We start from the raw sequence: 21,148 nt of genomic DNA, 5'->3' as shown, positions 1-21,148 counted from the left end.
TTTTCTTTTCTGTCTGTTCATGTATTTTGTGCAAGTTGATCTATGATGCTGAATTTTATCATTTCTAGAAATTTTATGATAGACTTTTTGGGATCTCTAATATCATATATCATCTGCAAAAGGGATGGTTTTACTTTTTTACATTTTTGTATGGAAAATTTAAATTTTTTTATTCTTATTTTGATATTTAATTCATGTGGCTCAGTATATGGTCTGGAAATGTACAATGTATATGGTGCTGTTGAATAGTTCTTAAATAGCAATAGAAGACAATGGTGGGCTCACAAATCATTGCTGTGTGTAGTACTGCTTGCTTTTATATTATAGTTCTCATGTATTTGTTCTTACGTGCTTTTTATTTCCAATATTTCTTTTCTCAAAAATATCAATTATTGTGCTGATTTTCTCCTCTACTCTGTTGATTTTCTCCTGGCCTTTTTTTATGTTGTTATCTTTTCTCTCTGTAGGCAATATTGATTTCCTTACTTTTATATTTTTGAGTCCTCTTTGAGGTCATTGATCATTTTTAGGTCTTAAAGTTTTATCTTTTTTAGGTTTTGAATTTAGTAGATTTAGTAGTTACTGTTGTTTTGGAGTTGTTATATTAGGGTTTTGGTTTTGTGTCTTTTGATAGTCACTGTTGGTTTGGATCTTTTCTAGTTTGGGGGTATCATTTTTGTTATTTGAATACTCCTGTGCATTTAGTTCCCAGCTCTACTTTTTGATGTGGCCCCCCTTTTTTCCTTCCCTCTGCAGGTGGGTAGGTGAAACTGTGTGTGGCTCGTCTTCCTTTTTTTCAGTCTATCACTTGTTTCTCTGCTGTTATTTTCAGATGCTCTATCACTTTTTTGGTGGATTTCCAAAGCTCTTTTCCCTCTTTTCTCTTTGGATTAAGGCCTTTTATTTATTTACTTACTTACATTTATTTTTTTAAAATCTTGGCACTTTTCTGTAACTATGGCATAGACACATAGAGGCAGTTTCTAGTCTACTATCTTTCCTTAGAGGTATAATCACACAGGGCATAAAATATACTGTTTTGAAATTTCTCCATGTGTGTGTGTGCGTGTGCATACCACACACAGAGGCCATAACAGTCGGTTGGATGCCCTGGAGCTGGAGGTGTGGAGTTGGAGACTGCCCATGGCTGGAGACTGACCGACAGGTGCTGGGAGCAAACTAGTTCCTCTGAAAGAATAAATAGTACATACTTTTATTGCTGAGCCATCTCTCCCAGCCTAATCAGCCAGCTGTTTTAGACATATAAACTATATTTTCAATTCTTCATCTTATGTTTCCTATGAGGATAGTAGGATGTGATCACTTTACTGTTTTTTACCCCCTAGGGGATAGTGATCTTAGAAGAATGTCAGCTTCCAAAAGACATTTTGAAAAAACAAATACAGTTTTCAAACCAAGCAGTTTCATTAAACACTTCAGTGAATTCTCAGGTTCCCCAGAGGAGTGAAGAGCCTTTACCAGAACACGATTTTGAGATGTCACCAAGCAGCCCTACACTACTTCTTCGAAACATAGAGAAACAGGTATGTAGAGTTCTTGCTTTACGAAATAACTTTAGATACATTTTTGCTTCTTAAACTGCTTGGCAAGATTTAGATATCAAATGTTTCTCCAAAAGTCACATGTATTCAGCATTAGTCCCTAGGTCATAATCCCAGCTCTTGAGGGGTGATTGGGTCATTTAGATCCTGAGAGATTAACCCATAGATGTGTAATTTGGTCATAAGGTGAGGTCTTGATAGTAGGCCAATGGGAACACATTTTTAAAAAACACTGTGACTAAATAGGCGTCATTTTAGTGATGTAAGAATTCTTCAGTATGTGTAAATCAATAAATACAATATAAGAATTCTCAGGACAGAATTCAGGATCTTCATGATGCTTAGCTACACTAAAGTGTTAACTGTTTCTTTGTAGAGTGCACAGTTGACTGAGATCATTAACAGTTTGATTGCCCCTCTCAACTTGTCTCCAACTTCATCACCCCTCTCTTCCAAATCCTGTAGCCACAAATGTCTGGCTAATGGCATTTCCAGAAGGTAGGTGTCACTTGAGTAGTTTGGTTTCTGAATTTGGCTTATTTTATTTTGACTTTGTTGATTAATACCTAATACAACTATTTTTCTTCTACATTAAGGACTACAATACTACAATCAGTGGATCATAGGTACAGTTTTAGACAAAAGAGTTCATGGAATTAATGCAGTCATAAAAGCTTCCCATGAGGAGGTGCATTTCTAGGAATTTTAGTGCTTCTGAAGCTCATACCATGGATAGTATTAGCTCTGCAAGTACTGCCTTGGTACCATGATTTCACGCCATGGATAGCATTAGCTCTGCAATTACTGCCTTGTTACCATGATTTCTGTTTGGTATAGTTTTTCCCTTGGTCTCCAGTTCATTGTAACTTAAAAAGACCTTAGATCTAGAGGTGGGCACAGAAGATTGGCATATATCATCATAATTTTACATTGATTTTTATATTCATAATCATATTAGTTATATTAAGAAATTTCCAGTATAGCAAAGTAGAATATGCATATCCCAATGAAAATCATATTAAATAGCCATTCCATTCTCAAATGACATTGGTCTTAAGTAAAAAATTTTTCTTTAATTCTTCTGATTATATTGAAATCATGGTTTAAAATATTTCTCCAGTTTTCTTTATGCTGTCATTTATGCCTGGTTCTATTATTAAAATAGTTTTCCACTGGTTTTACTTAATTTTTGAGTGTCATCCTTTGTATCATTGAGACTTAATTGGAATGTAAAACTTGCTGATTGTTGGGCAGCTGTGATAGTGTCTCATTTACAAGAATCCTGGTTTGGGGATTCACAGTGAAAGTCAATTACAAGTTGACTCATAAAATGATGAATGAATATTGTATTCAGGCTAATATATTTTCTATGTCATTTTGCTTATCTAAACTATGCTTGTAGCCATGACTATATTACTGTATGTATGTATGTATGTATGTGTGTGTGTATATATATATATATATAATCTACAGATATTTGATGATAACATGGCAATAGTAGATAATTATGCACTGGTATATAATCTTGAACAAGACCGGATCTGGGAGCTGATCTTGTGGCAGTGTAGATTCCAGTTGAGGAAATCAATGATGCCATCGTGATCATTCAGATAAATACATGATTTTAAAGGCTGATAAAATGTTCTAAAGAAAAATTTGATTGCTAAAAATGTCATTTTTGAGCTACAGAGGCATGGTAGCTCATGCCTACAATCCTAGTACTTGGGAGGCTGAGTCGAGAGGATTGTAGTTTAAGGCCAAATGACATACAGTGATACCCTGTTTTAAGACAAGCAGGCTGGTGAGATGGCTCAGTGAGCAAGAGCACAAACTGCTCTTACATACGATCTGAAGTTGGTTCCCAGCATCCAAGCAAAATGGCTCTCAACATCCTGTAATTGCAGTTCCACAGACTATGATAGTCTCTTCTGGACTCCACAGGCACCTGTACTAATGTGTTCACATACCCTCACAAGATATATGCACACATATATACTCAGAAGTAAAAAATAAGACCAAAACCAAACCCAAAACTTAGAAAGTTCAGCTAATCCCAGTTTAGCTAACTAGTAGCATCATAACCTTGCATATTTTTTCTATATTACTGGAAGAGAATAGTCAAAATAAGCACGGGAATGCATTTCTTTCATTCTGCTCACCTGCAAAGCTGGTGCAGCAGCATTGCAAGAGCTGGAGAATGTGGGTCAGTTATAGTACATTTGCTTAGCATGTTTGAAACTCTACATTTAGTTACTATTAAAAGAAAATACATGGGAACAGTCAAGTTATTTCACGAGTGGTCATGAATATCAGCTGACAACTGGGATTTGTTTTGTCAATGTTTTGACATATGTACTTTTTTTGTCTTCTGTTTTGGATTTTATATAAGCTTCAAAATAGTAGGATTTCTTTGGTTTGTCTTGTTAAATTGTGGTTTATTGTTTTAGTTCGAACACCTGGATCAGCAAATGACATATTATGAATGGGAATGAATACTGAGTGTATGAAATATTTGTTGGTCATCTTTCAGTATAGAAAAAATACCTGGGATAATCAACTTTGAACTAGGATCCATTTATCCTGGCTTGCAGTTTTCAGGGTTCACAGTCAGTTGGCGGCTGGCAATGAGAAAGCACAGCATGGCAAGCATATTTGGTAGAACAAAGCATCAGGAACCAGGGAGCAAAAAGGAAGACAGAGTCTGGGCTCTCAAGAACACTTCTTAAGGTCATACCTCTTATGACTCCAGAACTTCTCTATCTTACTGCTAACGAGTCTACCTCCTCCCTTAATGCCAGCCTGTTTACCAACTCTTAGCATGTAGATATTTGGTAGACTCAGGACCCACACCATGCCAATATGCTTTGCACTTTTTTTGTAGATAACTGACATTCTTAAAAAAAATATTGGGGGTAGGCTGGGGATGTACCTCAGTTGATAATAGTGTTAGCCTGCATAAGGCTCTAGGTTCCATTCCCGGTATGATAGAAACTGGATGTGGAGGTCCACATTTCTAATTGTAGCACTGAGAAAGTTGGGGCAGGAGGATCAGGGTTATGATGCTCCTCTGGGATGTAGTAGATCTTGTATCAAAAAATAAAAATAAAAGGGAGATTGTTCTTATTTTAATTCTGAAATAGTCACATCAGTACCCTGTTGCTTTCATGCCCATCTCCTTCAGTTTTGCTTCTCATCTAAGTTGGCTCCGGATTAGAACATACAGAGAGTGATGCCGGGAGGTGCTGAGCAGTTCCCAGAGCTTGCTGCCCTATCATGGGGATTAGGTTTCCTGATCCTAACACAGCTCAAAGAAACCGGACTCAAGAGATCCTTTTCTTCTCTCCATAAGCATTCACACACATATGTATACACACATATATATACTACAAAAGAAAAATCTCAAAGAAAACGAGAAATTCAAAGCAGAAGAAATATCTGTGCTGTAGTAAGGAAACTCCTAAAGGAAGAGAATGCTTCTCAGAAGGAATTTGAGTAAGCAAGAAGGCCTGCAAACACTGAAGCCTTCTTTGGTTCAATGAGCCTTTTGTGAGTTTTAGCTGCATTCTATGTAGCTGAAATGTTATACAAGGACTCTCACACGTAAAATATTTTAGTTCTCTCAAAGTGTCCTCATTCTAGCTTTACATTACATTATATCATAACTTTGCATATTATGGAAGAATTTTAAAATTTAAAAGTTTAGCTATTCTTTAAGAGAGAACTTTTGGGGTGGGTCATCTAAAACTTACTATTTATGATATATATATTTTAAATATTTTAAATCATTTTTATATGTACTTGATGACCTTTTTTCATATTGTCTTCAAAATCACTGTTATTCTGGGGGGAACTTATCTGTAAATGTGTTATTGATTCCTAACTCATTTATTATTTAAGGGCACCATCTGAGGGTACTATAATTGTAATTATTTTTTACCTTATTAATCATGGCACTAAGAACCAAATATAAGTATTATTAAGCCTTCAAAAGATTGAGGATTACATTCTGTCAATGAGGTGGTTATACGCTTTTAGAACTGTTATTCTGAAATGAACATACGATGCTCTAATGACATCCTTGAGTATTATCTCTGAGAAAGTAAATTTCTATTTGAAACAAGGTCTAAATTTTGTGGTTTATTTTTTGTCTTAATGAGTTCCATAATGGGGTATGAAATTAAATTCTAGTGAATCATTGCCATACTATTTATTTTCATTAATGGTAATTATCTCATGTAAATGAAACCATTCCTTCTAAATGGGTGTCATAATTTAAAAACCAAGGTCTGTTGTCAAAATAATCACAACATAAAGAAATAATGTTACCATAAGGATGTTTCAGTAGTCTTTTCCCAATTCCAAGAGTGTTGTTTGATAGCAATGTTTTCTGAGTCAGTGCTTTCTGTACATGACAGTAATCATATTAGCTAGATGTATGATGCCAATGGGGAAATAAACCTTTCCCGCTGTGTTCTTAAAAGAGTAGTGCCAGGAGGAGTTATTTTCATTTGTAAAATGGCTTCTTTTCCTTTTTAATCTCTAATGATGTAAGTGTAAAACATAATTTTATCTTAGGGAAGTTATTGGTATACTATTAAAGTTATGTCTAGAAAATATGTAGTTATATAAGAACAGTTTTGTTTTGCACTATTAATTGGCAAAATGAGAATATAAAATGTATTATACAGTCGTTTCTTAGAAAAAATATTTGAGAGATATACAGTAAAATGTTAATGAAAACAGTACTTCATCTTAGTAGGCAGGGTTTGAAGTGATCTCTCTTTTATTTTTATGTGGTGGTACATGTGGGTACCCATGTGTCCATGTGCCCAGTATGCCTATAAATGCCAGAGGGCAACTTTAGGGGTTGGCCTTCCGGTACCTCTCACCTTTTCAGAAAGGAATCTTTACCAGGTAGACCTAGCTTGCAAGGACAGGCCTGTCGTCTACTGTCATGCTATTGCTGGGCTTACAGGGATACAGTCGTCCCATACTCCTCACATGGTTTCTGAGCAATCCAAAATCCTGTTCTAATGCTTGTGGAGCTGGCTCCCTATTTCCTTCACTCCTCCCCACTTTCTTTTTGTGTGTGTTTCCAAAGTTTCAAACGATAGAAAACCCTAGGTTTTCTGAGCACAGATAAGGAATAATGTTTGACTAGCAATCACTGGCTTTCTGCATTTGGGGTTTTTGTTTTGTTGTAATGCTTTTAAGATGTCTTGTTTTTTTTTTTTTTAAATTACCTTCAGTTGTTATCCCCCTCCTGGTCCACCCTCTGACAGTTCCTCATCCCATTCCTCCTCCCCCACCTCCAAGAGAATGCCCTCCTCCTCACCCCTTCTCTATCCCACCCTGCCAGGCCTCCCCACTCCCTGGGGCCTCAAATCTCGCCAGGGTTAGGTGCATCTTCTTTCACTGAGGTAAAAGCAGGCAATTCTCTGCTGTATATGTTTTGGGGGGCGGGAGGAGCTTGTACCAGCTAGTGTATGCTGCCTGGTTGGTGGCTTAGTGTCTGACAGATCTCGGGGGTCCAGGTTAGTTGAGACTGTTGGTCTTCTTATGGGGCCGCCCTCCTCAACTTCTTCCAGCCTTTCCCTAATTGAACCACATGGGTCCCTGACTTCAGTCCATTGGTTGGGCATAAATACCTGCTTCTGTCTCAGCTGCTTGTTGGGCCTCTTGGAGGGCAGCCATGCTAGGCCCATTTATATGCACATCAGTAATAATTGTCAGGCCTTGGAGCAATCTCTTGAGATGGATGCCAATTTGGGTTCATGTTTTCCTTCAGTCTCTTCTCCATTTTGGTCCCTGCAGTTTGTTTAGACAGGAACAGTTCTAGGTCAGCGTTTTTGACTATGTGATGGCAACCCCATCCATCCACCTGATGCCTTGTCTTTTTATTAGACATGGACTATAAGTTTCCTCTGCCCACTGTTTGGCACTTAAGTTCTCTCCCTTAGAGTACTGAGTGTGTCTCACCTACCAAGTCTCTGGCTCATTCTAGAGGGTCCCCCAATCTCCCATGCTTGCATATTTTCATTCATTCTGCTGGTCCTCAGGGCTTCACTCCTGTTCCCCGCACCCCAATACCTGATCTTGTTCTTTTCCCCTCCCCCTTCCCTCTCCCACCCAGGTGCTTTCCTCACTCTGCTCCCCCACAATTGCTTTCTTCTTCCTCCCAAGAGGGATTGAGGCATCCTTACTTGGGCTCTTCTGTGTGTTAATCTTGAGTTCTGTGGATTGTATCCTCGGTATTCTTTACTTTTTTGGCAAATATCCACTTATTCGTGAGTAGATGTCATTCATATCCTTTTGGATCTGAGTTACCTCACTCAAGATGATATTTTCTAGTTCCATCCATTTGCTTGCAAAACTCATGATTAGCTGAGTATTATTTTGTTGTGTAAATGGACCACACTTTCTGTATCCATTCTTCCACTGTGGGACATCTGGGTTGTTTCTAGCTTCTGGCTATCACAGATAAGGCTGCTATGAAATTAGTGGGACATGTCCCCCTGTAGCATGGTGGGGCATCTTGGGTATATGCCCAAGAGTGGTATAGCTGGGTCTTCAGGTAGATCTATTTCCAATTTTCTGAGGAACCTCCAGATTGATTTCCAGAGTGGTTGTACCAGCTTGCAATCCTACCAGCAATGGAGGAGTGTTCCTTTCTCCACGTTCTCACCAGCATCTGCTGTTACGTGAGTTTTTGATCTTAGCCGTTTTCCTTGGTGTAATGTCGAATCTCAGGGTCATTTTGATTTGCATTTCCCTGATTACTAGGGATTTGAACATTTCTTTTAAGCGCTTCTCAGCCATTTGAAAGTCCTCTATTGTGAATTCTACACTTCATTTTTTATTGGCTTTTTTTTAAGGTTAACTTCTTGAGTTCCTTATATATTTTGGATATCAGCCCTCTTTTGCATGTGGGGTTAGTGAAGATTTTTTTTCTAATGTATAGGCTGCTGATTTGTCCAATGGACTATGTCCTTTGCCGTAAAGAAGCTTTCCAGTTTCATGAAGTTCCATCCATCAAATTTTGATCTTAGACCCTGAGTCGTTGGAGTTCTGTCTAGGAAACTGCCCCACCCTGTGCCAATGAGTTCAAAGCTCTCTCCCACTTTCTCTTTTATTCGATCCAGTGTATAAAGCTCAAGTCCAAGTAAATTAAGATATACTCTTTAGGCAGGCGATGCAGTACATGCCTGTCATCCCCAGCCTCGGGGATAGTAAGTTTGAGGCTAGCTTTGGGTTATATGGTAAAAGCTTTTCTCAAAAACAACTATAAAAAGAAATAAAAAGTCTCATTTGAAGGTAATATCCAGAGGGAAATAATTCTATAATTATCAGTTTCTTTTTTTCTCCATTGAACATAGAAAGCTTCCTACTTCTAGGCTTAATTATCTCAATATTTTGCTAACTCATCTAAGTTATTTCTGAAATGATTGTTCACTTCAGAAATATTTTAAAAACAAATTTTGGAGGCCACTATTTTAACACTAAACAGTTGTGTATATTTTTGTGATATTCTTTATCATATTTTGTTACCTTGGTTTTGAGTTTTTGAACCTCCTAACTGTACTTCTTAAATATACAGTTAGCATAATATATTATTGTTACCAAGTTCCTAATCACATTCAACTTTTCATCCTTAAGATAATCTTGGTTTTTTTTTTAAATCTTTTTCCTGATAATTTGTGAGTTTCATATTATGTACCCAAGTGCTGTTCATCTCTCTCCCCTCGTATCTACCCTCTGCCCTTGCAAACCTCCTCTCCAAAATAAAAAAACCAACAACACACACACACAAACAAAATTAAGCAAAATACCACAAAGCATAGAAAAGATCTTGTGGAAGCTGTAGTGTTAATGCGTGTCCCACAGTATCTCCCTCTGTCCACACATCTTCACTTTCAAATGTTCTGTGTACATGGGGCAGTGCTCTAGTTCTAGGTGTCTGCCTTCTGCCCTGGTACTGGAGGAAAGGAAGAGCTGGAGCGCTCACCATCCCAGCTACCACCCAGGCTAGGGCTTCGTGTTGGCCAACCCTAAAATCTACATTATCTGTAAACCTGTGGGGCACATGAAAGGGCTGGTCCTTTAGATCCAGAGCTGCAGGATCTCCATGATACTGGGCAACAGCAGCATAACTGGGAGGAGTCCTGGTAAGGGGACAGGATAAGATAATCTTTTAGTGATTAATTTCTCAGGATAGATAGTCTCCTAAGTCGATTTTTCATTAAAAGACTATAGTTTAAATATTTATTTTGTACTGTGTCTTACACAGCAAGTGCTGTAAATACTGATATATATATATTCTAGGCTCTTCCTCCTCCCCCGTTTCAGTTTTCAAGACAGGGTCTCTGTGTAGCCCTGGCTATCCTGGAACCCACTCTAGAGAGCAGGCTGGCCTCAAACTCAAAGAGTGTGCCTTTGCCTCCCAAGTGAGGAATTAAAGATGTCCGCTACCACTTTTTTTTTTAACTTGATCTAATTATATTAACTAGTTAAAAGCCACATGTTATTTGGCTTTATACTAAAAAATAAAACAAAACTAAACAAACAAACAAACACCCCATTATCTGTGATCCTGGCACTTTGTACTTTTTACATTTTAAGATAGGGTCTCATTAAGTTGCCTAGGCCAGATTTTGCCTTATTCCATATCCCAGGCAGGCCTGAACTTAGTTTGATTCACTGCCAAGGTGTCTTGAGTAACTAGCATTACTAACCTGTGTCACTTGGACTGGCAAAAGACTTTAGGTGACAGCTTTTTTGTTATTACCAATTGCTACAAATATCAGTGAGATATTTGTTTAATGCATTACAGTTACTGTCTTGCCTGTTTAATTCTTGGTTCTGTTCTCATTGACATAGATTCTCCAAGCTTCTTTGTATCTTTTTGGTTTCCCATTGCTTGTACCAGCATTCTTGAATGTTTTGTTTCATTCACTCTAGAAGAATATTTTTACAGTAGCTGTAATATGATTTAAAAGTAATAATACTATTGTAGAAAGCAGTATCTTTTGTGTGGGTATGTGTGTGGGTATGAATGTATTGGGGTATGATATATGTTCTTGTCTTATGTTCATGCATGTTGTGTTGGGTGTCTTCCTCAAGCACTCTTCATGAACCTGAAGTGAATCCATTCTGCTGAGTTCTAGATTCCATCTAAGCCTGTCCCTAGCCCCACTATTGAGGTTATGCATAAAACACAGGGCACAGCACTGCTGTGCTTGGGCTTTACAAAGGTGCTAGGGATCCAAACTCATGTTCTTGTGCTTCCACAGCAGGTGTTTTACAGACTGAGCTATCTCTCTACTCAGAGAAGAACCGTAACTTGTATTTACAAACACCAACAGTTCTTCAGCCAAATAGTATTATTTAGAACTTACATATTGACTACGAGCATCACATATAGTAATATTGTTACTTCCAAATGGAGGTTACAGATATATCAGAGATAATGGAACCAGATGGAGACCTGTATTCAGTGTTTCTAGTGCTTGTCAACATTAATGAAATAACAAGGAATTTGGAGCAAGTTTGTCACAAGTTACATGGTAAAGCAGTAATAGCTGGTTTCTCAGAAAGAAGTGTATCTTAAATCCCCAGTAGCTCCTTCTATGCCCAAACTTAAAATGAATAGAGGAATATTGGTGAATTAAGGTAGAGGAAAGGAAGGAATTGAATGACGTCGTGTGTGTGTGTGTGTGTGTGTGTGTGTGTGTGTGTGTGTGTCCATCCTGGCCTAGGGTTAACTCAGCTTCTCTGCCCTTTGTGGGATTCTTCAGATGTAGCATTTTATCAGATACATGCTAGAAGCAAGCAAACTTGCAAGGCTAATGATATGGAGATACCATTATAATGAAGCAAAGGATAGTCTGTAGTTGTGCCAGCAGTTTTTGAGTCGTCACAGAATGCTCTGCCATAATCCACTACAACTGTATCACCCTTTAGCTAGTAGGCAGTTTGTCACTTTGAGTCTACCTAGCCCATCTCCAATCCACTTGTTATTGTTAGACTATTCAGTCAACTTGTGCTGACCTGCATAAATCAAGTTGGAATTGGAACCTGTTGTGTGTGAAAAGCTTACTTTATATCAGTAAATATTTTATTATATATTTTATGTTAAATATATTATTATAATATGCAGTATACAATGTAAATGAAGTCAGATGTGTCCACATAAAATAACTCTCCAAAATTCCTAACATCCAGAAACAGATAGAAACTGTAGAAACAATTTCAGAAACATCAAGGAACTTTTCCCATATACAGTGTTGGAGACTCAGGTAGGCCAGTCACAGCAACACAGGGGCGGCTGGTAGCGATTCAGGGGCTGTCCCTTGACATTTTTTTCCCCCATTGGTGGAACCTATTGGTCTGGCAATAACTTAGTTACTAATATATTCCAGAGGTTTTTACTGCTATTCAAAATAAAACCAGATCAGATTTAGAGATGGGTAACAAATGGCTATTAAGGGACTAAAGATACCCTACGATAATTCTCTCTTGATCTGTAACATAATTATTATAACATAATTATGAAGTTGTAACCTGTCAGTCAGTTGGTAAAATTTCCAAGAACCTCAGTTCACAAATATTAAATATGTTAAAATTCATATAAAGTATAACTATAAAACTATATTTTCCATGTATAGTTTCTTTCATTATTTTATAGTTGGTATGTCTGTATCTAAACTGTAATAGGATGTAGCTGTATGAGAATTCACTAAGATTTGGTATGCAGTAAAATTGCTTAGTTAAGAGAAATGAAAGGTGCAAGGATGAGCCCTTGTACTTTTAAGCCTTTGGTTTTGATGTACTTCACCGTCATGCAAAAAGAAATTGGCATAAATTGTTAAAACTGTGTTGGATGTGAATTAATGATTTATAAGGAACATTAATTTTATACTAAGCAAAGTTTTAGCTTTGAAGATGTATATTTTGCAGCAGAAAATTCAGATTATTTCTATATTTTTACTATGTAATTCTCCAGTAATGTCAATTATTTTACTTATTGTTATAGTAAAATTGGCTAAAACTGAATGCTTTTGTATCATAATAAACCATAAAATTTACATTTAGCTTTCTGTGCTTTTGTTCATTTTATTTTACCCCCATCTCCAATTATTTCATACATTTCAGTGCTTCAGAGAATTTAGATGAGCTCTCTTCCTCCAGTAGCTGGTTACTTAATCAGAAGCACAGTAAGAAAAGGAGAAAAGACAGGACAAGATTGAAATCTCCATCCTTGGCTATCATGAGTACAGCTGCGCGAACAAGGCCCCTTCAAAGTTTCCATAAGAGAAAACTCTACAGATTGAGTCCCACTTTTTACTGGACTCCCGAGGTAAGGCTGCATTTGGGAAATCATGAAGAAAGATTTCACTACAAGTATTTTTTGAGTACAACTGGATGTGAGTTATACATAGATACTTAGAATAATTACATACAGAGATACAGTTTATAAATTAGATAATAACATACTGATAATAAAATTGGCATTTTTTAAACAAAGAAGTATTCTGAAATTTCTCTTATTTTGTTTTTTAAAGAAATAATTGTTGTTTTCTTTGCTGGAGATTTAACGTGGCCCCCTGCATGCTAAACCTGCACTTTATACTGAGCTATAAACTGCACCCCTGGTTTCAAAACAAAAACAAAACAAAACAAAAAGAAAAAAAAAAACAAATGTAGGTTGCTGTTTTGTCATTAAATTACAGTATGTTGCTGTTTTGTAAGTAAATTAAACTAACTTTGTAAGAAAATTAAATGTCAAGGTGATTTCTAAAATATACAGGTAATACTAAAATGTTCTACATGTTTGTCTTAGAAATATTTGCTCAGGTGAATAAGAGGTATAAGATTAGCGTGGATTACTAGAATCACAGAACCATTAGAAGAAAATACGGAGTCCTTTTAGGGTATTCAGGAGCTAGCTGAATAAATTTCTTCTGGCCATATATAGGAATATTTGAGTATCAAAATCCATAATTTCTCCTTCCCTTCTTTCTTCCTGCTTTCCTGTTTGTTTGCTTCCCAGCTTCCTTCCCTTCTGAAACAGGGTATTATGTATACTATGTTGGCCTTAACTTAGTGTGTTAGTAAACCAAGCATGGTTTTGAACTGATCCCCGTTTTCATATCTAGAGTGCCTGGATCATGACTTTGCTGGGAGTTGAACCCAAGTTTTATGAATGCTATATATGAGTGTTTGGTAATTTGCAAAACCCTGAGGTTTGAGGCTCAGGATTTCATAAAACTGGGCATATTGGCACATACCTGCAATCTCAACATTTGGGAGGTAGAGGCAAGAGGTGAAAAGTTCAAGGTCATCCTGCGCCACACAGTGAGCTCCAAGCTATGGTGGCCTAGATCAGACAATGTCTCACAGCAAGACAACACAAGACAACACAAAACAAAAAGGACATGCATCATGAATTCCCACTGATGACACATAGTAAATATAGACTGGCAGGTAGATAGGACAGGGTGTTAAATACAGAATGGATGATAAAGTAAAGAATGACTGGCAAGAATAGAGAGTGGTAATAATCCTGGGGTCAGGATTGAAGAGAGTGTAGAATAGAATATCTGCATAGACTTAAAAGTACAACAACCATTCCTACCTGTTGTCAGAGGTTTATAATTTTATTTTTGACAATCAGAAAATATTTCATCCAAGTTATCAAAGCCAGCTGCAGGGGTGTATAACTCTAACTTAAACATGAGTATTGATTAGACAAACTAAGAAACAACTGGCTTGGTATACTTAAAAGTTTTTAATGTCATGTCATGAAGAATTGTTCTTGATTGTGATATTGAGAAATATGACAAATTAATATGTGATCCAGAATAGAATATTGTCAGCAGGACAATATTCTTCGAACAATGAGAAAACTGAAATATGGTTGATAGATTATATAAAGATACTCATCAGGTTGGGGATGTAGCTCAATGGTAGAGCATCTGCCTTCCACCCAACACTACATTCTGGCTTCATTCCCAGCAATACATCAAACAAACAGAAAGTCAGTATTGGATTTTCTGAATGTGATGGCTATTTTCTTGTTATATAAGAAACCAACCTACTCTAGGAAGCATCCACTGAAATTTCAAAGGGTAGTAGCTAACAAGTTAACTCCTGTGCACCTAGGATGGTATCAGTTCTGTGTCATCCTTTGGAGAATAGAGGGTACAAGTCTGTAAGAACATTTCTATCCTGGCTGATTCAAGGCAATGCATTGAGAAGGAACAATGTAATGAAGAGGCTAAGAGCTCTTCTTTAGTCAACCGGATGTAGGAAGTACTTAGCTAATCATCAGTTCTTCTGTTTGACTTCTAAATATTAAAAGGCATTTTCAGGATTTATGGTTTCATTCCAGTATCACTTCTATCTTTAGACTAATAAAACAGTGAACAACTTAAAAGCTAGTTCCTTTTCAGGGATCTATCAGAGATGTGAGATTATCAGGCTAATTGCTACCCTGAACTATTTAGAGATGTGCAAAAAGAGTCACAGCTAAATTCAGACACAGAAGCCATATGGTACACTAGTAATGTACACTAATAATGGTACACAGTCTTGAGTGAACCTCCATTCCGCAATGGACTCAGCCACTTTAAAGCTTCAAGATGAGAGGGGATGGCTAATGGCTCTAGCAGGTAAGGAGGAAGACAATGTGAAATAGGCTTCCTCATTATCTGTAACAAGGATTCTTCAAGGGAAAGAGAACATCTTTCCTATTGTTATTACTAGTAATCTTTCACTGAAGACAAGTGGGTGTGTTTGTGTGTAAATAGGAAACATTGGTTAAATTCATAGCTTAAGGATGTAAGCTTTTAGTGTAAGGATACACTAAACTTTAGATGCAAATTAATCAGAAGATTAAGAATACTGCCTTTTCACACGCTTTATTGCCAAGCTAAAGGAACTCCAGTACAAGAACAGGTATGGCTTTTGACTGAGGAGGAATCTGAAGGGATCCAGAAGTGAAACAGGAAGTGGAAGACAGACTGTAAATTAAAAAGACAACCCACAAGTATCTTAGCAGGAAGGAAATACTGGCAGTTAACTTGCTTTTCTCTTTCTTCACTTTTTTAGCTGTTTATTTTTCTTGGTTTTGTTCCTCTTGGCCTGCTCTTGTGATTGCTTTTTCCTCCCTCTGTTATAGCTTTCATGCTTTTACTATTTTCTTTACTGATTCTCTCTCTCTTACCCCTTTCCAAACTCACCAATTTTTCAACTTATTTTTAGTAGTAGCTTTGGCATTATTAATAACTTAAACTTTCCTCTTTTGTAATTACAATCTGAGACCCTTTATAATCTTACTAAGGATGTTGGTTAAGTAGTAATTTGCATTTTAATACATTTTAATAATTGTTTTCTGGACAAATAGTTGTTTTGTTATTAATCTCTACTTCCTCTCCTTTAAAGAGTATTGCAGACTATAAGCCCAAGAGAAAACGACCTTCTCAAAAGTTATGAATAGATAAAGAAAAGAAAAATACATATACATCTCAAGAGATGTCTAAGTCACAATATAAAAATCCCAAGAAAATGAAAAATTTAGCTGGTAAGGCTCTTTAGCTAACTCTTCAGTAAGTAAAACCAAAGATGCTGAAATCATTACAGTGTAAGACAAGAAATTCAAAAGCCTACTGTAGATATGACCAATGACTTCAGAGAGGAAAGTCTGAAAAAGCAGGTGACTGAAGTGTGGATGTCAATGCAGGACCTATATTAAAATTGCTGAAACTTTAATCAAACAAGAAACAAAATAATAATAATAATAATAATAATAATTAATGATAATAATAACAATAACAACAACAATAACAACAACAGCCACAACCACCAGTGGAAACTATCAAACATGGAGTAGGTCAAAGAAGAAGAAACAAACCAGGGATTAAAAACAAAGTCAAGAGTACATTTAGAGATTAGTTTACAAATCAAATCAAATCAAATCAAATCAAATCAAATCAAATCAAATCAAAACAAAACAAAACAGGATGCCTGTGACTTTGAAAAACCTAAATGTACGTTTAATAGAAGAGGTGAATTTGAGGCTAAAAGCATAACAAACCTTTACAAATACAGAGAAACAGAAAACTTCTCAAACCCAGTGATACAGAGAAACAGACACTGGAGGCACTAAGAAGCCCTAATAATATGGCAAGAATAGAAGCTCTCCATGCCACATTAGAGTTAAATACAAACAACAGAACAAAGAAAGAATATTAAATACATGAGGAAGCTACATGAGGTGTCAAGTAGCCATTGGTGAGTTTGTAGTCCACATGGAGAACACATGGAGGGTAACACAGCAAGACTGTTTAAAAGTGCAAACAGAAGGCCAAGCACAACACAACAGCATTCCGTGTACTTATAAAGGCATTTCCATCCCAGGAACAATAGACCCCTCCTCTCACTGAATGCCTGAGAGGGTAGAAAAGCATGGCATGATCTCATCCACGTATTCATTCTTTCTTTCTTTCTTTCTTTCTTTCTTTCTTTCTTTCTTTCTTTCTTTCTTTCTTTCTTTCTTTCTTTCTTTCTATCTATCTATCTATCTATCTATCTATCTATCTATCTATCTATCTATCTATCTATCTATCTATCTAATCTATCTATCTATTTAATCTATCTATCTATGATTATGTTCTCTATCTATCTATCTATCTATCTATCTATCTATCTATCTATCTATCTATCTATCTATCTAATCTATCTATCTATTTAATCTATCTATCTATGATTATGTTCTCTATCTATCTATCTATCTATCTATCTATCTATCTATCTATCTATCTATCTATCTATCTATCATCTATCTAATCTATCTATTTAATCTATCTATCTATGATTATGTTATCTATCTATCTATCTATCTATCTATCTATCTATCTATCTATCTATCTATCTATCTATCTATGATTATGTTCTTTCTATTCCCAACTGCAGGGATTTTATTTAAAAAATGTTGAACTTGGTCAAGGACCCCTTATCCATTGGAACAGTGAGACAATCATGTGCTTTATGTCTCTTTACATATGTATGTGTTATAGTTATTAATTTCTTATGTTAAATCATTCCTAAATCTCTGAAATGAAACCAACTTGTGTGTGGTATACTACACATACACACACACATACACACACATACACATACACACACACAGCCTAACAAATGTACAGCCAAAAGTATACAAAAAGGGGAAAAGTAAAAGCATTTTCCCTAAAATCAAAAGCAAGACAAAGGTATTCACTGTCCCCATTCTTATATAATACATCATGGGAATTCTTATCTAGATCGTAAGAGTAAAGCATGAGAAAATGATATGCATACAACATAAAAGAAATATTCAATTAACCGTATGTGCAAGTGTTTGGATATTATACTTAAAAGACTCCTCCATAAGACTTTTAGATTGGCTAAACATTCCCAACACATAGTGGGATATAAAAATCAACATATAAAATATAGTCTACTTTTTAATATACAGTTATAATTATGCTGAAAAGGAAATCAAGGAAATAAACCTTTCACATTAGCTTCAAATACAATAAGAAACAATTCGAACTATAAAAATGATGGCGATCTATAATAGAAAAGTGAAAAAAACTGATGAAAGAAACCAAGGAAGATTAGAGAAGGGAAGACATCTTAAGCCAATGAATCAGCAGAGTTAATATTGTGAAAATATGTATACCACCCAAAGTTCTTATAGATCCAATGCAATTCATAGAGCCATGCTAACAAAGACTCACCACCCCTGGGAAGGCAGAGAAGATCAAGAAACAAACCCATATGGTTACAGTTTGATTTTCAAGAGTTGTTCAAAACAAAACTTACAGAAAATACAACTTCAACAAATGATACTGAGAAAAGTGATTCACATAATTAGGCCCTGTCACAAGAACAAATGATTCAGAATATATAAAAAGAACTTATAAAACTGAACATCAAACCTTCTACTGTCTAAGCAATAAATGGGCTAATGAATTGGTCAATTCTTACAAGATGTATAAATGGCCAATAAACATGTAGGAAAATGTTCAGCATCCTCAGCCATCGGGATAATGAAAACCACAACTAAACAGATTCCCATCTCACCTTAGTCAGAATGGCAATCATCAGGATAGCCAGAAATATAAATTCTGTCAAATAATGAATAAGCAGCTTATATACATAATTAGTGGAATATAAATTAATGCCACCTCCATGAAAATCAGTATAGAGATTCTTCAAAAAACTAAAAATAGCATAATCTCATGCTCTACCGTAGCTCCTAGGCATACATCTGAAGTCAACATACTGGTAAGAAAATCAATTTTATCTCTGCCTATCCCAGCGATTGTCTTTCCACAGGTGTTAACGGGCGTGCACACACACACAGAGTGAATTATTCAGTCATAATGAAACAAATTATATCATTTGCAGGAAAAAAAGATGGAACTACATATCATCATGATAAGTAAAAGCAAACCAAACAAAGAAACAAACAGGCCCAGAAAAATGTTTGTCTCATGTTTTCTCTCATATTTGGAATCTAGATTTTTAAATTTTTTTATTAAAAATAGGTTGAAAACAAAGTATGACTATTTGGGAAGAGAAAGAGGATCATTAAGAGACAAGAATGGGAACAGGGTAAAGAGAACAGTTAAGATCAAAGAATATCTTATGTACATAGGAATGTCATAATTAACTCATTTTTCCGATGAATATATATTAATAAAGTGATATTCTGAAGTATTTGGTACTCATAGCAATAGCAATTATTACTTTTAGTTTCTATAACATAATAATAAAAGGTCTACTTACCTCCTATGACATGGTAAATCATACTCAATATTTGACAAAAATCTCCAAGGCATATTACGAAGAATAGACAAAACAACTATTAGAACTAACCTCAAGTATGAAAAATGGTCATATTTTGTCATATGGAAAATCTTAATTAAGAGTATTGTGGTATAGCATAAGAGTATTAGTATATTAGGGTCTTTAGTATATAAGTTAAAAAAGAACATAATAGGCTTGTAATGCAAAGAGACGAAAAATGAAGAGGAACCAAAGGTTTATGCTAAAAATGTAAAAACTTGAACCTTGTTTGCTACTGGTGAGTTCATCAGCAGACTGGACATGGCAAAGCAAAGACCAACACACGTAGCAGACAGAGGCTAGTGAAACTTTAGAAACAATTCAAACAGAAAACGGAATCTTAAAAATGAAACACAACATGTCAGAACTCTGAGGTAGTTTCAGTGTCAAGATATGTATTGGAATATCAAAAAAGAATAGGACAAAAGAAAGAAATATTTGAAATAATGAGAAATTTCCAAAATTAATGGCAACAAACCAAACACGTAAAAAGGTAGGAAAATAATCAGTCTGAACATCCATCCATCCATCCATCCATCCATCCATCCATCCATCCATCCATCCATCTATCCATTACCTAATATCTAAAACACATTCAAAATTTCAAAGACAAAGACAAATCTTGCAAAACGCCAGGGGTTAGGTTGGGACAGGGGTGGGGGGAGCATCTTTACTGTATAAGAATAAAAGTGCAAGGATAGGTGACTTTAAAAAAATATGCGTGGGAGCAGAGATGGGAATAAAACATTTAAACAACTAATATTAAGATTTTGATCCCAAAAGATGCCCATGTCCTGACACCCAGTACCTAAGAGAATGAACTATAGACTAAATAGTGACCAACAACTTAACTTATGTTGACATTCTAATCCCTCAATACTTCAAGATGTGACCTAACTTGGAAATAGATTTGTTGCAGAGGTGATTATGAGGGGCTCTAAGCCAAAACAACTAGTGCTTTTTAAAAATGGTAAAACTGGACACAGAAGAATGCTTCTAAGGTAAATGACATTTGCATGTGAAAAGTGATTCAAAGAATACTGCAGCCTTTTAATATTCCTCATATTGTGCTGACCCCAATCATAAAATTGTTTCATTTGTACTTCATAACTGTAATTTGGTATTGTTATGATTTGTGATGTAAATATCTGATATGCAACCCCTTTTGGGGTAGCAACCCACAGGTTGAGAACCACTGATCTAGAGCCAAAGATCATTAAAAACTATCAGTAACTAAGAAGAATACACACAACTATTCTTTCTTTAGGTCTTTAAAGAAAACAACCCTGCAGACATATTGATGTGACATCTATACTCTAGAGCTAAGCTACTCAGTTGCTTTCTTTACTATGACATGCAAATGCCATACTTTTATTTAGTATATTTATTTTGTATATTTATTTAAGAAACAATACCAAGGTGATTTTGGACGTAAGATGAACCTTAAATTTAGTGATAAATGTTCTTATAAGAGAAAAGACATTAGAATTTGGAAAACAAAGAGATGAAGGCATTATGAAAATATGGGAAAGCATACCATCAGTCAGGGACAATACAAGTCCTGGATGGTGCAAGCAGTATGGCTTTGCTGACAGCTGGGATGCTATAATTATAAGAAAATGAACGTGGAATCTTTCAACCCTCTCAATTTATAGCATCTTGTTATGGCAGCCCTAAGAGTGCATGCTACCATA

General features: G+C 35.9%; 1 protein-coding gene and 1 long non-coding RNA gene across 35 annotated transcripts in view; one reads left to right on the top strand and one right to left on the bottom strand.

Moving 5' to 3' along the window:
* The window catches only part of Kansl1l (KAT8 regulatory NSL complex subunit 1-like), a 98,354-nt gene that overhangs the window by 42,631 nt on the left and 34,575 nt on the right, over positions 1 to 21,148 (top strand). For 23 of the 33 annotated variants that reach the window (XR_003946488.1, NM_177645.4, NM_001357156.1 and 20 more), the window contains 3 exons: positions 1,347 to 1,544; positions 1,939 to 2,060; positions 12,714 to 12,918. Coding sequence is in view for 30 of the 33 variants with exons in the window: in NM_177645.4 (NP_808313.3) it covers positions 1,347 to 1,544; positions 1,939 to 2,060; positions 12,714 to 12,918 (525 nt within the window). In the remaining 3 variants the exon portion in view is untranslated. Of the gene's footprint in view, positions 1 to 1,346; positions 1,545 to 1,938; positions 2,061 to 4,743; positions 9,284 to 12,713; positions 12,919 to 21,148 lie in introns of those variants that run through there. The other 10 variants (NM_001122738.1, NM_001368830.1, XM_030242671.1 and 7 more) reach the window with 4 other exon arrangements.
* The window catches only part of Gm46093, a 59,849-nt gene that overhangs the window by 23,096 nt on the left and 15,605 nt on the right, over positions 1 to 21,148 (bottom strand). Inside the window, exon 2 of one of the 2 annotated variants that reach the window (XR_001778948.2) lies at positions 1 to 21,148. This exon is cut by the window's left edge and continues 8,673 nt beyond it; it is cut by the window's right edge and continues 478 nt beyond it. The exons of the other annotated variant lie outside the window; for it this stretch is intronic. This is a non-coding gene — a long non-coding RNA (predicted gene, 46093). 2 annotated transcript variants of the gene reach the window in all.

This window comes from Mus musculus, chromosome 1 (genome assembly GCF_000001635.26).
Source record: "Mus musculus strain C57BL/6J chromosome 1, GRCm38.p6 C57BL/6J".
NCBI lineage: Eukaryota > Metazoa > Chordata > Mammalia > Rodentia > Muridae > Mus > Mus musculus.
The sequence above is the reverse complement of the archived record's forward strand: the minus strand, read 5'-3'. Positions and strand labels throughout refer to the sequence as shown.